At 39.0% G+C, this 13,436-nt stretch overlaps 1 protein-coding gene across 1 annotated transcript in view; it reads left to right on the top strand.

Annotated features, from left to right (window-relative positions):
- LOC307255907 (calsyntenin-2-like) overlaps nucleotides 1–13,436 on the top strand; it is a gene marked incomplete at both ends in the record, with an annotated part of 179,531 nt that overhangs the window by 159,444 nt on the left and 6,651 nt on the right. Inside the window, one exon of the mRNA XM_080034729.1 lies at nucleotides 5,975–6,137. Within this exon, the coding sequence (XP_079890855.1) occupies nucleotides 5,975–6,137 (163 nt within the window). The remainder of the gene's footprint in view (nucleotides 1–5,974; nucleotides 6,138–13,436) is intronic.

Here is a 13,436-nt window from a genome sequence, read left to right as displayed (position 1 = left end):
ATCCTTCTGTCTCATTGTTTCAAGTATCTATGATCCTCCATCTTTGACTGTGACTGCCATTTACTACAGACAGACAAAGAGATTTATTCTAGAGATATCCTGCAAAAGATCATTTCAAAGCAGACTTTTGATTATACTAGATTCTTCTTTATGTGTTTGTCTCATATATTTCTTTGTATAGCTGTTTGGGTTTTGGAACTGGCATGAATCAGTTTTTGCAGATAGTCAACAAACTGTAGCAAAAACTTCTGGAAGTATACCTTAATGCAATCTTTAGAGTGCTAATTTTTCTTGTCAACTCATTTCTTACATCTACACATAATTTCTTACAGTTATGAGAGTTACACTGTCTGCATCCAAGTGTACTTCACTTACAGTTTTTTACGATTGCTAAACCACAGTGGGCACAACTGGAACGCCAAGTGCAAAACTCTAACAACAGTATGCAGAGCAGCGGTTCATTCGGACCAAACTGTAGCTCGTTTTTCATTGCTTAAACACAATTTTCAAAACTCTACACACCTATCTCATGGCTTAACCACAACCTGCACAACACTGTGGATTTCCAGCCCTTTTTTCAAACACTAACACACTACTGCCACAACTGTAAACCACACATTTAAAACCGAATGAGTGCATTTCAAACACTGCAGATTGCAATTTCAACTGAAACACTAAGATGTCTTGTTCTAGACTTGTTAGTGAACATATACAGTATAAAGGGAAAGCTCAAAAATATATTTTTTTTTGTAAATGGACCAATGAAGACAGGTTGTTGGAGGGAGAAGAGTGGCAGTGAGAGTGTGGATGTGTGGAGGAAGACCTAGAAGACATAGAGCTGTAATGTCTGATGAAATACAGTAAGGGCAACATTGATAGACCCTGTTGTGAATCATGGTCTCGCATTGAGAGAGGCAGGATTGAGAGTGCAACCCAATCTGCAAAAATCTAAAGTTGCATCTGTAATATGAATTTTCCAGCAAACAAACAGCTTAGAGTTGCATCCTTACAGTAAATGACAACATTACAGGATAGATTTCTGTATTACAATTATAGAATATTTACACAGATAAATACTACATTTGGAAATGTTTTCTATAAAATATACAAAATGTGTATCTATTGAAGCAAACTTCTGATTTTAATTTCTTTTTGTTTTCCTAAAAAAAACTGGTATGTTATAAAATAAACAATTTCATGTGAAATAATTTCACCCTTTCATCAAACAAAATATTATGTAATTTGTGTGACATAATTCGAATTATTCAAACTGTAAAGATTAAAAGTTTGTAATTTGTGTATTGGGGTTTGATGCTAGTGTTTGTACTCTGAGCAGGTTCTGAGTGACAGTGTGTGTTATCTCAATGAGGCTGGTTCATAGTGTTTGCTGCACTGAACCTGTTTTGCAGGTGAAGTGAACTGTTCAGCTCCAATGACTGTTGGTAGTGCAGACTGTAGTTAGAGTTTTGCACATTGAGCTACAGTTGTGCCCACTGTGGTTTAGCGATCGAAAAAAACTGTAACGTTTGTGCCAATAATTTTTTATGACAAGATGTGTTTTACGGCCATGCTGTTGAGTATGCTAGCAAAGCTCATTTCCTTTCCTTTCCTTCTTTCTTCTTATTTCATAGTTGCATTTATTTATTCTTTCACCATCCTTTTCGTTCCCTGCCACCACAGTGACACATAATAGGCTGGCATCAATAATGCGGGGCCCCAACACTGGCAAAGGAGAGCAGAGAGGAGGAATGTGAATAGGAACAAAGGGGATGAAAAGAGGAGAAGAGGTTCAGGTTAGCAAGAAGATAGAGGTGTGCATAGCAGAGAGAGAGAGAGAGAGAGAGAGAGAGAGAGAGAGAGAGAGAGAGAGAGAGAGAGAGAGAGAGGTAGGTCGGCTAAATGATCTTGATTATTTATTTAGTATTCTTTCGGACAATTCCACACAATACACAATTTTCTCTTGCAAATATTCATACATCATACTTTGTGTTGTCCGAAGGGAGACGGAAGAAGCCAAAGGCTTATCAGGTTATCATCATGCTTAAGTCCCAGCCAGTAAGCAATCTATATGTTTGGAATGGACATCATATAAGATATATATAATAAAGATATATTGTCAGCACACAAGTAGTGTTGTTTTTGTCAACAAAATGTAATGTAATGTAATACAAGGCAGTTACATGCACCAAGAATTACAAGTCATTATAAACTTCACATCATCAAAAATCTTGGCAAAGTCTTGCAAATATCAGTGTTCTTAACATGCATCCCTGTTGGGCACTAAAACAGATTTGAACACCATTAAATATGCTTTGTGTCCATAATAGAAGAAAAAAAATCTCCTCTAATCCCAAACCTCCCCAGTGCATCAAAATAAACATGACCCTATTAAAGGGCTTCACAGCAGCCAGCGTGAGTGTCCTCGTTTATTCTGTTTAAGTCAGCAGATTTAAAATGCCCCGCTCTTATCTGTGAATAAGGGCTTTTGTTGGGTGTCCCGTCCTCCCTAGCGAGATACACAATAAGTCAATCTGGTTTATTACCTGAATGGTTAAAGCCTAGTATATTTGGCACAAAGAAAGATGTGGGACTGTACTCTCTCCTTGTGTGTTGTTCTTGGTCTAAACACAAAGCAGCCAGCGTCTTAATTGTTTTCGCCAGTTATCCTTTGGGTGACAACCTAAATTCCGCCTCTGCAGTATTTTCTAGGTCCAATTGGTTTTTCTTAAGATCCCCCCTTTATTTTGGTGCCGCTGTATAGGATGTAATAGCCTCTCGTAAATACGCCCTGGCAGATTTTCTACAAGATGGATTGGCTTATCTCTGCTGTTTTACTCTCAGCAGTAAAACACTGCTGTTGCATGGTAATATATTCAACATAGGGAATCAGGCTCAGTAAGGTAAGGCTTTGGCGGGGATGGTTATAGTAATAGAGGGATGATCAGAACGCGTCTGGATACCCATTGTACAGTCCTTGACCCTGTCCAACACAGTTGAAAAAAGAAAGAAAGTAAATTGTATTAGAGTATGCCTGAAGGAGGAGCTATTATATTCTTCTATCTGAGGGACAAGGCACTCTCCATATTTTGTTCAAACCCAAACAAGAGTATAAATAGCCAACTTTGGAAGTGGGAAAGCAAATATTATCACTACCCTATAATTGTGAGCCCCATGGGAAATACTTTTAAAAAGAATATGCTGTTTCTGTTGCCTGAAAACAGTCATTAATTTTAATGGAAGTCCAAAAATGGAACATAAAACATGTATCTTAAAATGCATCTACTTGAGCAGGGACAGAGCCTTCAGTGTCTCTCTACCTCCGCTGCTGTCTCTCTCTCTCTCTCTCTCTCTCTCTCTCTCTCTCTCTCTCTCTCTCTCTCTCTCTCTCTCTCTCTCTCTCTCTCTCTCTCTCTCTCTCTCTGTGCTCATTATAGTGTTTCCGCATCCATTGTGTTGTTACTGTACACGGTTAGAGGAGAAATACTTCCCAAGCTTTTCCACTGACTAATGTGCCTTCAGACATACAATGTGTATACACACACAATGCCTCTGCAGCAGAAGGAATATGCTGCCGATGGTCCTTGCACACGTGTGCAATTGCAAAGTGTGGCTCTATGATTTCTCAAGTTTAGACAGTCAGGCAACATAAACAAAACCAGTGGCAGATTGGATTCACTCTAGCACATGAATGATTATATTACAAGTCACTCAGCAAAGTTGATCTGTAACAATGACTTGTGTCCTTGCCAAACAGTGTTTTATTATTTACACGTTATTGCGTGTTGAAAAGTAAATTATGTATTTCTATTCAGCCTGATATTGAATTCCATTTTGCTTAAATATATTAATGCATTCAAGCTCTCGGAGGGGGTTTAGGTACATGCAGTCGCGTCGCACGCATTTCTATACAAGAGTAGATACATTTCTTTGCCATTCAGTCCATCACAAGTTATCAGTTATTACAAAGACAGAAGTGAGGAGTCTCCCTGTGTGAACGAAATAATGTGACTCAGTTTGTCCTCTTCATATTTCCATATTTCTTTTTTTCTTTTTTTCTAGAGCTGTAGTTGACAAATACAGATTCAGGAAATGTAGTGCACCCCTTTATGTCCACACCGTGAATACTAATAACTCTCATTAACTTTCTTTACTTAATTTTCATTAATTTTACTTTACTTGTCAATATTCATTTTATACAATGAATTGGTGTTACACCAAAATGTAGATACTGTATGCTGAGCCCTAAAGCCTTGGAGCTACAGCTAGATGATACGTCATAGTAAGTTGGTAGGCATAGTTCTTCCGATTTTGGCTCAAAAACGTGAGACTGTGTCGGAGAGGTGTTGAGGATATCCTGTGGGAATTTCTTTATACTGATACTCTAAATTGAACATCTCTGGAGATTCCCCATTAGTTCATATCACATCTTGATTATAAACTACCAATATTTGCGGCCACTGAGCGGTAGTGAAAAATCGGACAACAATCAAACCTAACTGAATATTATATATTATATAGTTCCCTGCTAGTCTCTGTGCATCTCAAATCATCAGAACAACCTATTCGTGAGTGCAAAGAATCCTGACTGATTACATAAAACACAGAGGCTGTAGCTACCAAGTCGGTAAAGACATGTTAGACTGTAAATATCAATTTTATGCGGTTCAGATAACGAGCACTGTGGCGCCGATGTGTGTGAAACTGATGTGTTGTTGCTTTCAGGACCACCTGCAGTGTGGCATGTATCATTGATCCTTTTATTTCTGCCTCACCATTTCAAAGCATATAACATCTAAGACATAATGTTATATGAATCCTCAGTGGCTTGGAGTGTATTAGTTTTTGAACTTCCTGTAAATACAAGTTTATATACTGTACGTTATCTATATACCGATTCGTGAATAGCATTCCTAGCAACATTTTTTAACGCTTTAAATTATTTGACTAGGTGCTAAATAATGAATGAACCAGAAAAGACTACATTTATGGATAGCTGTCTTTATTTATTGTCAATTCAACCCCTTACCAACTAACTTTGTTTTGAACCATCTCTAGCTGTCCTATCATGAGAACGCTCTTTTGTCATAGACATAGTCAAGATTACTTTTATTGTTACATCTTAATTATACAAGTAAAAAGCGTAGGATTTGGTTCCTAGTCATTGCAGAGTTCCATCCTACGCATAGTGACACTTATACAGTAACAGTGGAATGTGCAAAACACATCTTAACTGTGCATGCCTTTGGACTTTGAGAGGAAATAATAACCCGTAAACACGATGGGAATATGCTAAGTAAACTCCAAACAGTTCTTCCAATTAATCACTCGGTTGATTGGTTGATCTATCTTTTTCAAAAAGAAATTGGCATTTTATTGATCAACTTGATTAACATAATCTGATGATAGACATGTGCTGTTTAATTGATGATAAACATATTTGTTAGGTTTAGGGCTCAAGTCGTGTTAATAAAGTAGCAAAACATGTTGAAACTGATTGTGCCTGAGGTAAGGGGGTAGAGTGTGGATGAGTGTGTGTGGCGGGTGGAGAGGCAGTGGGAGAGAAGAAAAAACAGGATGTGCACTTACAAGTTCTCGTAAGTAAAAAAACAGGGAGTAAATGATCCAGAGATGAAGAAGAGAGTATATTCTGTTGCTTCTCTTTCAATGAACGTTCAAGGATGCTCCTTCGGTCTCGGCTGCTGCACGATTAGAGTAAACATCATCATTTTCACCATGGCATCCCCTGAAAACATAATCCTCCATGGAAAAGTGCTCCTGACTTAAATAAGACCCCCGAAAGGAGCTATGGTTGCCAGACTAATGTATTTTTAAAGCTGCCCTATTTTTTGCATATGTGCAAACCAGGAATATTTACTGATTTGAAGTGCATAGTAAGTGGTCGAGCAGGGAGTATACTGCAGCTTTACAACATTACAACATGATGAACCCAGCTCTCTCTGTGTCTCCTTTACAGATATGTGACAAGGAGTGGCACTATTATGTGATCAACGTGGAGTTCCCTGCAGTCACACTGTTTGTGGACGGAGTGACCTATGAGCCCTACCTGGTGACGGATGACTGGCCCATACACACTGCCAAGATTGATACACAGCTGACTGTTGGCGCCTGCTGGCAAGGTCAGTGTCAGTGTGTGTGTGTGTGTGTGTGTGTGTGTGTGTGTGTGTGTGTGTGTGTGTGTGTGTGTGTGTGTGTGTGTGTGTGTGTGTGTGTGTGTGTGTGTGTGTGTGTGTGTGTGTGTGTGTGTGTGTGTGTGTGTGTCTGTGTCTGTGTCTGTGTCTAACTTACTTATGATAAACAGTAGCTTAAGTTATGCAAAAAAGTTTTCAAGGCAATAAAGAAACTGAAGCCAGTCAGGAAAGGGACACATTATATTGCGCTGATGGGATTGTTTATAGTCACAATATTGTCTGACAGTCGTTTTATATATGCAACAGCTTGAGGTTATGGTGTTTATTTGTGCCTCAAAAAAATTAAGAAAACCATTATTCCATTATTTATAGGTCTACTTTTCCCAACAAAAACATTGGTACTGGAGAAACAGTATCTAATCAGTTAATTTGCATTGGAAAGGTACTAGTATTGTTGTAAAACCAAATAAACAAGGGGTTTATAAAAAATGTATCCATTTTTTTAAGGGAATATCTTCTGAAAAAATTGATTTGGAGAATTTATGATAAAAAAGCAATGAAGCTGTCTTGGTGGCGTACAAAGACACTTTTTTTAAAGAATTTGATTTGTCATCCATATTCACTATAACACATGTTTAATACATGTAGGCTGGAAAAGAATGGCAACATGTGTCAGATAGCATCTCCTAAGTGGTACAGCAGCCAAAACGTGTGGAAAATTACATTTAAAGCACAAATAGACAGAGAGAGCAAACAGGAGTCTTTTTGTTAAGATAAATAAAGATTTAGAGTTATGCCCCGCGGCTGCGAGTATTTCTCTCTTTGAAATGAAGAGGCGCTAAACTGAGTGGGTATAAAACATGGAAATGCTGCGTGTCAGTTCCAGCGGCAAGGGGGAATAAGAGGGTGGCAGTGATCGCATTGGAATGAATAAGCGCTAGCCCCGCTGCCATGTTTACGACTTGAATAATTATACAAAAGTGCTTTTCAGGAGGGGTAGAATGGGACGGCAGTGATCCGTTCTGCAGCTTGCCTAAATCACGCTCATAACGCTCACCAGCATCATCCATGGCTTCACTCCTGATGGCATTTCTGTTGCCGTTTAAAATTTATTTTCATCCGGTGCCTGATTGCAATTTTCCTTTTTTTGTCCTCGTCACTTTCTTCCCTTGCTTCATAGGGCTCTTTCTCTCTCTCTCTTGCCGCCTCTCTCTTTCCATGAATCTGTGATTGTGAGAGAAAGCCCCCCAAAGGAAGGATTAGCTAGAGAGAATGGATGACAACTTTGCCAGCTATTACATCCCAATGAAGCCGCTTTAAGCTTCACTAAGCCGCAACTGATAACTTTGCAGGCCATTAGCGAGCAAGATTGCCTTTCAGCCTCACATTTCTCCGTCCCCCTTTTTCCCCTCACAATCAACAACATAATGATGAGACGTGTGGAATGACTGTGAATGCACTCAGTAGACTGTACTATCAATGCCCAGAGAGCAAAAAAGAAGAAGACATATGTTGTACAAGGTTAATAAGAAAATGGTTTGAATGTTGTTGTCGGGGCTGAGCAATATTTTGTAGCTATGAGCTGTTTTTTTTGTGTTTGGGTGGGAAATATGTGTTTGGCATCTCATTTCATGTGCAACTGAAAATTGTTCTTTGAAATTTCAAAGCATCCCTCACAGCACAGTATATACAAATACTTAACCAACAAAGCACAGCGAATGCAGCTAGAGCTTAGGGTAATTTCATGTTGATAATGAAATGCATCAGTCAACATATAATGGTGCTACTTTTTTAGAGATCTTTTAGCACTACACAGTGATATGAGAAAAGATCGGTCATGTTTAGTAACCCGATGCGCTGCAATAAACATGAGCAGTACTTGTTTTAAAATGTTAAGCAATTCACTTCACTTCTCATTGTGACTCATAGAAGCAGTAGAAGCACAATGAATAATGATACTCATTTTGTCAAACCTTTCAGTTAAGTTACTTTACTTAACTTAAACTAAATAAGATATTGATATAGAGATGTACTCACTGAATCATTTGTCGCCCCTGAACTGATACACACACACACACACACCTTCAGTCCAGCCCTGCGTGTGTGTGTGTTTATGTGTGTCTGTCTGTCTGTCTGTCTGTCTGTCTGTCTGTCTGTCTGTCCATCTTTACAAGTAAGAAAATAGCAAGGTGAAACTCCTCAATTGTCTGGGAATGGAAGTGAACCATAATGAAAAGGACAAGGTCTACCTAGCGTTAAGCCAAAGAATTAGACACTTGTGATTTACTTACTTAGGACAACAGTGGTTTTTATGTAATAAGGAGCTATTCAGAGTAAATTAGCACAGATTGCTATCTTATAAAACATCACGATCGTCTACATTCCAACATGTTAAAAGCCTATGTGGGCAAGGTCTGAGGAACAACATGTGACGTGTCTGTTCTTTTATACTTTTATTCATTTATTTATTTTTAAACTCCTAGATCTTAAGTCATTGAATCGCAAAGACCTTGCCTTGATGAAAACCTTTCAAAAGGCATTTGGCAAAGAGATGAAGAAGGGCAGAATAATACAAGTATTTCTACATTTGGAGAGAGAGCGAGGTGATGGGAACTTATTGGTGAAATTTCTCTCTCATTTGCCCTCACCCATACTGTCATCAATAAGACACTGTGTTTATTATGTCTGTTCAGAATGCATTGGAACGTATTAAGACGAACAAGAAACACCTTAAAAATGATATACATACTTTGCTGTGTCACTTAAGAGCACACCGTGTCTGATTGACACATTGTAAGCTGTGTTATTTTAAATCAAACCAAAGAGCTTTCCAATCACCTTTGAGTTATTTTAAGCTTGACATCAGACCATCAGCCACAACACTAACACAAACAAAGCCTCAGTGTTTCAATAATAAACAGATCATTTAAAAGCACACATCATGCAAAAATGTGTAGGGTTCGGAATGACTTTTAAAGGTTTGCTTTCTGTGGCTGCCACATCGTCTCATAGGTGTGTGTGATGCACTACTTTATTAAAGCGATACAGTTAATGCAACCCCAGCGTTTTAGGAGTCATTTATCGACAAAATGTTCCTCGGGGGCATGATCTAGATGTGAAGTATTCTCCATAAAGTCAAATTGCAAAAATGCTTCGAGGGTGTTACCTTTTGAACCCTCACAGCAGAGAGAAAAATATCAGGATGACAAAAGCCAGAATGAGTTCACGCTGTACTCCTGAGGCCTGTCCATGGTGATGGAGATTTTTATATTCTGCTGCGTTGCTGTTTGAAAGCAGATAAGGTGCCGTCATATTGTTCACATACTGTAGTTGCTGTGAATGGTGTGTAAAGTGTTGGTCCTGAGGATTAAGGAGATAATATCGACTACTTTCCTTAAATAGCACTATTGTGCACTAGCATTGTAAGTGTTGTTAGGTTCTGCACCTGGGTTTGAGGAGATAAACATCTGACAAAGTGGACTGGTTCTAGGACCAAAATAAGAAAGGGGATCAAAGGCAAGCAAAACACATCAATAATCTATATAAAAACAATAGTAAACAAAATAATACAAAATTTAATATTGTGGTGGACAACGGAACTTTCTTCTTTCTTTCTACCATGTTGGAAAGCTAAATATGTAGAAATAAATAACTCAATATGTGATGCAGATTTCATGAAGGTGTATATGTAGTACAAGTGTTTACTGATCAGCATTTGAAAGCAGCCTCCCTTTGTGTCAAATGTGCGGTATAAAGTCTGCTGTTGCCTGTCACCCTGAAGGCAGTTGTTTGGTGTCTCTGATACAGAATCCTCCTCTCCCTCCGCTCTAACATGTATACACAACCCGGTATGATTCACACTGACAGGGCTGAGAGTGGAGATGCCTGCAGCCCCATGCTGACTGGCTGCTAGCTGCTGTTCAGAATAATATCTGCAGTTACTGTGTATCACTCCCCTGGGTCTCGCTGTACAGCATAGTTCAGAGCAAGGAACATCCAGTCAGTCTGTGTTACAGCAGGTGTGTTATTGTAGTAACAACCAAAATCATTTATTTAACATTCAAGAACATAGCCTACATCTGGTTAAGTGGAAGGGGAATTTTAAGTACTTTAAGTCTCCCTTTTTTTGTCTGTAAATCATACACACTGTGTTCCTTCATTTAATTATTAGGAACCAATATCCAGAAATGTTGTTAAGAGATCCTTTTCAAATATTATAAATTCAGAAAAAAAAACAGAAAAGCACAATCAAGTATACTGATTACATTTAAGAAATGCCATGTCGATCTCTGAAAAGAACATGTAAATGTGTGGCTATTTTGAAGGCACTCATAGCTATAACACTGATGCGGCTTATTTTATTTATTTATTTATTTATTTATTTATAGTATAAATAGGTTGATACACATTCAATTCTGCTGTTTTTTCACTGAGGAGACTTGACCTGAATCAACCCTTGAATGGATTTGGTCAAAATGTATAAACCATGGCTGACCTGAGAGACTCAATCTGGAAGTCATCTGTGTAAAGTGGATTTGACCGGTGTGATTTAGAGGAAATGACTTCATGAGAAGTGGTGAAATTGCACCACAGAGCAGGGCTGGCCTCTGGTTCTATAGTCTGAATCTGGTACACTCTTAAGATCAGGGCTCAAATGAATTTGTGATGGAGCTGACCCCACAGACCACAGTGCTGACCACACACACACACACACACACACACACACACACACACACACACACACACACACAACACACACGCAAACACACGCATTGTACCGGTAAATTTGTCAGAATAGCTGCAGTTGTGCCATATGGACGTGTATCATAATATATGTGGAGTATTGCAGACTAACATGTATATGTGTAATGGCATGGCACCAATTTTAAGCTTTTTTCTTTATTCATTATTACACAGTTCTCACTCCGACAACATGTGCAATGTGAGGGTGTAGTCGTCATACAGAAAGCAATATGTGATTAGGATTATTTCCTGCATGGTAATTAGCGGTTTATTATGTGTTAATTTTTTTGCTTTTGTCATTTGTTCTAAGCAGTTTAACATTCCCCACGCAAAATGTGTTAATGATTCTATTAGACATTAGAGAAAACACTGAAATGTCCGTGTCAGCGTCATTATATTGCATTTGTTTCCTGTCTGAACTAGTTCCAGAGCTGTTTCACAAGCCTCCTCTCTAACTCTGTTGGGAACTGGTAGAATGAGCTCTAAATTCTTCATAGCTTGCTATCCGTTGGGTGCTGTAAGCCTTTTTCTGAGGCACAGTCACAGATGTTAATTTCAGCAAACTGTGTATGCTTCTCCATCCAATACATACATTATACATGTTGTTGTCTCTTTCATCCCTGCAAATGCTCAGTAAAAACGGCTTGAAACCCAAAGCACGGCCGTGAGACCTGGGCCGGTTAAATAAACTGTTCAATTTTACTCAGGCAGGCAGTGAAGATGAGGCAATCGTATCCAATAGGGGATCAGGCTGGAGGGAAGGGGGCCAGATGCTTAAAGCTCTGTGTAGCTCCACGACAATGTGTTTGCACGCACACAAAGACAGAAATATGCATTCTTATTTTCATATTTATAAGGCCTTGTTTTATTCTATATATCTCGCACAAGCCACAATAGGCACGCTTTTCAACCTATGCATATTGATACGAGTGGCAGTGCTGTACCACTCATTAGACCCGTCGATGAGAAGAATGGGTCCAAGGGAAAAAGTGCAATTTGACCGATTGCGTTAACAAGACTCACCAACAGCATCAGCAACAGTTGGGCTACCGTTGACACACAGCTGTGGCCATTTATAGTGCCGGTCGCATTCATTCATCACATGTACAGTGTCTGTGAACCATAATCAAAGTGATGTCTGGTCAACTTTAATAAACCTCAGAAGGATGATCAATATTATTGATTATTGATTTAGAGAGCTCATATTGAAACGGACACAAATGAAAAGATGGTTAACAGGGAAATGTAAAGAAGAAGAATGGTACATTTCATCTAGGGGTGTCAAGCGATTAAAAAAAATAATCTAATTAATTACAGGCTCTGTGATTAATTAATCTAAATTAATCGCATACTTATATGACACTTGTATGCCTGTTTATAAACAACTGTATAGGCTACCGTTCGTCTCTCTCTCTCTCTCTCTCTCTCTCTCTCTCTCTCTCTCTCTCTCTCTCTCTGTCTCTCTCTCTCTCTCTCTCTCTCTCTCTCTCTCTCTCTCTCTCTCTCTCTCTCTCTCTCTCTCTCTGAACTACTAGCGCCGGAAAAAAAACAAGCAGGCTAAATGACGACTGTCTATCTCCCACAACAGACAGCGCTGCACTGCCACACAGGTGTGCATAGCCTATGCCGACTCATTGAACATCGTCCTACTCATAGCCAAAAATATTGACACACACACACCACACACACACACACACAAAGGCTGTGTGTGTGTGTGTTTGCTGTAGACGATCGCAGCTAGCAAACAAAATTGAGACACAGGAAGATTGAGAGTTGTTTTGAACCTACATTGTTAGCACCCACTAAATCAATGCACAGACACTGCGGAGAATAACATAAGATGTATTCCTATACCTTCTAGCTTATTTGCCTGGAGCAGCCCATTAAACGTCCATAGAGCCCTCTCTATGCTTCTTTCTTCACTCTTTAATCCCGTGCAGCTCCGCTATCGTCTCACCTCTTTTGCACCGGGTCAAAGGGCAATATAGAAGTGCGATTAATCTGCGTTAAATTTTTTAATCGCGTTAATTTTTCTGTGATTAATTAATCGAAATTAACGCGTTAATTTGACAGCCCTAATTTCATCACTTATTAAAAAAACATAATTTGATTTTTAATGCTGCTTTCAGATTGATAATAACGTGTTGACTTGCAAATAATAACAGTTAGTAAAAAAATAATGTGTTCCTTTCAAAGATACACGAAATACATTGTGTAAAGATCAGGTTTCCAAAATGCAACGGGTAAAGAAGACTGCTGTACCGACCTCGTAGGGAGAAGCCCATGGCATGGATGAGAAGGGGACGGTTTTATATGCTACTGGGCTGAAGGGGAAGTGGAAACAGGTGTGCAGGTAGGCGGGCAAGGTCAGGGGATGGGGGAAACAGCAGGAACACAGGGGGTTACTGCAAGAGGAAGAGGATCTGCAATGACAGGAGAGTTAGTATATGGCATGGGAGAAATACATACAGTACAAGGAAAATGTGAGGTAACACTTTATAATAACTATCCGTTGTAACTCGTTAATAGATCATTAGTAAACTC

The sequence above is a fragment of the Ammodytes marinus genome, assembly GCF_949987685.1.
Source record: "Ammodytes marinus genome assembly, chromosome: 9".
Classification (NCBI taxonomy): Eukaryota; Metazoa; Chordata; class Actinopteri; order Uranoscopiformes; family Ammodytidae; genus Ammodytes; species Ammodytes marinus.
Note: the sequence above shows the minus strand (reverse complement) of the source record. Positions and strands in the feature narration are given on the sequence as shown.